We start from the raw sequence: 3,264 nt of genomic DNA on the forward strand, positions 1-3,264 counted from the left end.
AATGTGGCCCAGGTGCAGAGCATAAGTACTGTGAGTGGATGAATGGGGCCCAGGTGTTGAGCATCAGTACTGTGACTGGATGAATGGAGCCCAGGTGTTGAGCATGAATGGTGGTGTGGAGTGGAATGGAAATGGAAAGTTGGAGAATGAGGGACAGGTTGGCTCCAACAGTCCCCCAACTCCCCTCATGTCTCTTCCTCTACAGGAGCTGGGCCAGGAGGAGCTCTTTGTGGCTGTGGAGATGCTCTCAGCCGTGGTTCTGATTAACCGCGCTCTGGAAGCTGGAGATGCCTGTGCCTTTTGGGACAATCTGGCGAACCCCGCAACTGGCCTGGCCCAGGTAGAAGAAGAAAATGCCCAACGGTGAGTAAGAAAGTTTGAACCACATGTCAGAAATGAAGGAATTGCATGAATGTGGCTGACACTAGGCAGATGGTAGACTGTGTCCGGTGCCCACTCAGTCCCAGCCCCCTAGTTCTGTTCAAAGTTGCCCCTCCTGTGTTTCTTCCCCTGCAGGGAAGCACAAGATCATCCTCCTCCATTTACATGTTTTTCAGAGCAAATGTTTGAGTGCCTACACACTGCTAGGTGCCACTCTAGGTGTTGAAAACAGTGACTAAAGCCAAGCATATACACACGCAGGAGTCATAATGGATGGATGCAGCTGCTGGATGGGCCAAACAAAGCAGGACAGAGTGGGCGTGGGGCAGTTTTCCTAGCTACGTAACTAGTTATAGATGGCTTTTGAGAAAGAGCCGCCGGGTGGTGGTGGCGCACGCCTTTAATCCCAGCACTTGGGAGGCAGAGGCAGGCGGATTTCTGAGTTCAAGGCCAGCCTGGTCTACAGAGTGAGTTCCAGGACAGCCAGAGCTACACAGAGAAACCCTGTCTCGAAAAACATAAAAAAAAGTTTAAAAAAAAAAAAAAAGAGAGAGAGAAAGGGCCATGTGGAGAAGGACATAAGGAGCCTGAGTTAGTCCCATGATGCTCTTCAGGACAGGAGAGTGTCCTAGATGCACTCACAGAACATCAGGAAGGGCTTGTGTGCAGCTCAGTGGTGGAGTGCTTGCATTGCATGCCTGAGGCTCTGGGTTTAACCTCCCAGCGTTGGAAAATAAATAAATAAAAACAAAGACTACTAAGAAGCCAGAGTGGTGAGAAGCCAAACGAAGTGAGGCAGGGAAGGAGTGAGCTAGCAGGAAGCAGCCTGTGTCCTCAGACAAGGAAGGAAGCGTGGGCTGTTTGGCACAGAAGGCACCCATCTGACCTGCTTTACCAAGATCATCCTGGCTGCTGTGCTGAGACTCCACCACAGGGCCCAGGCCAGGCAGCGTGGCAGGGATGCCTTTAGGCGTGCTGCTAGATCCACTGTGGAAACAGCAGGAGAGAAAAGAAGGTGGCAGCCTGCGAATGTATTCTGAGAGCAGATCTGACAGGGCTTGGTGGCAGAGGGAACCGAGTGGGAAATGACTCGACAGACCTTTATCCAGAAGGGACAGGCTGAGGCTCAGAGACAGCCCAGGGTGATTGAGAGTTCAGATTTGAGCTGGGGTGTTTCAGATCCCGACTGGCATTCAGGTGCAGATCGTTGGGAGTCCCTGGGGCCTGTGAGGGATGGAAGTATGCTTTGGGGGTTCATTAGCCTAAGACATTAAAGGCCTGGAGAGTGGGTGAGATCTGGGGTAAAAACATGGAAGGAAGAGGGATCTGTAGCTTACAGGGCTGCATGCTCCACACAGGGAGCTTGGAACTGTCTGTGAAGGGAGAAGAGACCCTGGAAATCATGGTGGGCCCAGGGTGGAACCAACTTAGAGCTGTCTCCACTTGGTGGCTGTGTGCTCACCTCACTCACATGGCTGCTTATGATACTCCTCTTCTTTGCTGCTAGTTACTTTGATGCCCTGGTGAAGGTGTGGCAGCTTAGAGGAATGCATAGCGGCTTCCTGAGCTGGAATGACCTGCAGGCCGCTGTGAGCCAGGTCAATGAACAGGTTCAGGAAGAAACTGATCGTGAGTACCCCCTCAGACAACCTCACTCAGCCCCCCTCAGACAACCCTCCTCACACAGGCCTACCCCTACCCCTCAGACAGCCCCCCTCAGACAACCCTCCTTAGCCCCCCTACTTAGCCCCCCTCAGACAACCCCCCTCAGACAGCCCCCCTCAGACAACCCTCCCCAGACAGCCCCCCTCAGACAACCCTCCCCAGACAGCCCCCCTCAGACAACCCTCCCCAGACAGCTCCCTTCAGACAGCCCCCCTCAGACAGCCCAGTTCTTCCCTTATTTTTGTGTTTGGAGCTGCTGTTCATCTGGATGTCTTCTTCAGAGGTCCTCGCCATCAGCCTCATCAATGAGGCTCTGGACCAGGGCTGTCCTGAAAAGACTCTGTCTGCACTGCTGCTTCCTGCTGCTGGCCTGGAAGATGTCAGCCTTCATGTTGCACCTCGGTACCATCTCCTCCTTGTGGCTGCCAAGAGGCAGAAAGCACAGGTAAGGTTAGGGAGAGATGGGACAGCTGGGCTAGACACTAAAGCAAGAGGATCAGCCTTGAGCAGATCTGTGCCTGGCATGAACTCTGAAATTGTTCCAGGCTGGTGGGTACAGACCCTTCCCCGGGTGAGACACAGCAGGATGTGGCCTGTTAAGGGAAAGTGAACTTCATCCTAGCACAGTGTGGGGGGAAAGAGCAGACCTGAGCATCAGGTGACTGGATCCACCACTCTGGTTCCCGGTGGTCACCTGATCTTCAGTAGTCTCTCAATACCTCTGGGGTACTGTGAAACACTACATGCTTTGCCCTTGCACCTCGTGGTGCAAATCCAGTGGGCTAAGGCTGGAACAGGGATTTGAACTGACACACCCCTGTTGTGTGGCAGCAAAGTGAAGCTGAACCATGGGATCGAGCTGCAGCCTCACCTGCACTTACTGAGTTCTCATTCCGTGCTAAGTATCGCTTGTGTGCTTCACATTCCGTGTCGCTTGTGTGCTTCACAAGTATTAATTCGTGCGTGAGGCTAGAGTCGACTCAGTGGTTACGTGCGCTTGAACTTGAGGTCAGTTGCCAGTGCACATCAGGTGGCTCACAACCACCTATAATTCCGGATTCAGGGGATCTGATACCCTCTTCAGGGCACTTACACCCACATGTACATGCCTCCACACAGATACATACATATATACCTAACTAGAAATACAGTCACAGCCAGGGCTACACACAGAAACCCTGTCTCGAAAAACCAAAAAAAAAAAAAAAAAAAAAAAAA

At 52.5% G+C, this 3,264-nt stretch overlaps 1 protein-coding gene across 1 annotated transcript in view; it reads left to right on the top strand.

Moving 5' to 3' along the window:
- Iqgap3 (IQ motif containing GTPase activating protein 3) overlaps positions 1–3,264 on the top strand; it is a 39,264-nt gene that overhangs the window by 16,637 nt on the left and 19,363 nt on the right. Inside the window, exons 13-15 of the mRNA XM_028753275.1 lie at positions 206–363; positions 1,889–2,010; positions 2,328–2,491. Of these exons, the coding sequence (XP_028609108.1) occupies positions 206–363; positions 1,889–2,010; positions 2,328–2,491 (444 nt within the window). The remainder of the gene's footprint in view (positions 1–205; positions 364–1,888; positions 2,011–2,327; positions 2,492–3,264) is intronic.

Source organism: Grammomys surdaster, unplaced genomic scaffold, assembly GCF_004785775.1.
Source record: "Grammomys surdaster isolate TR1022 unplaced genomic scaffold, NIH_TR_1.0 125946, whole genome shotgun sequence".
NCBI lineage: Eukaryota > Metazoa > Chordata > Mammalia > Rodentia > Muridae > Grammomys > Grammomys surdaster.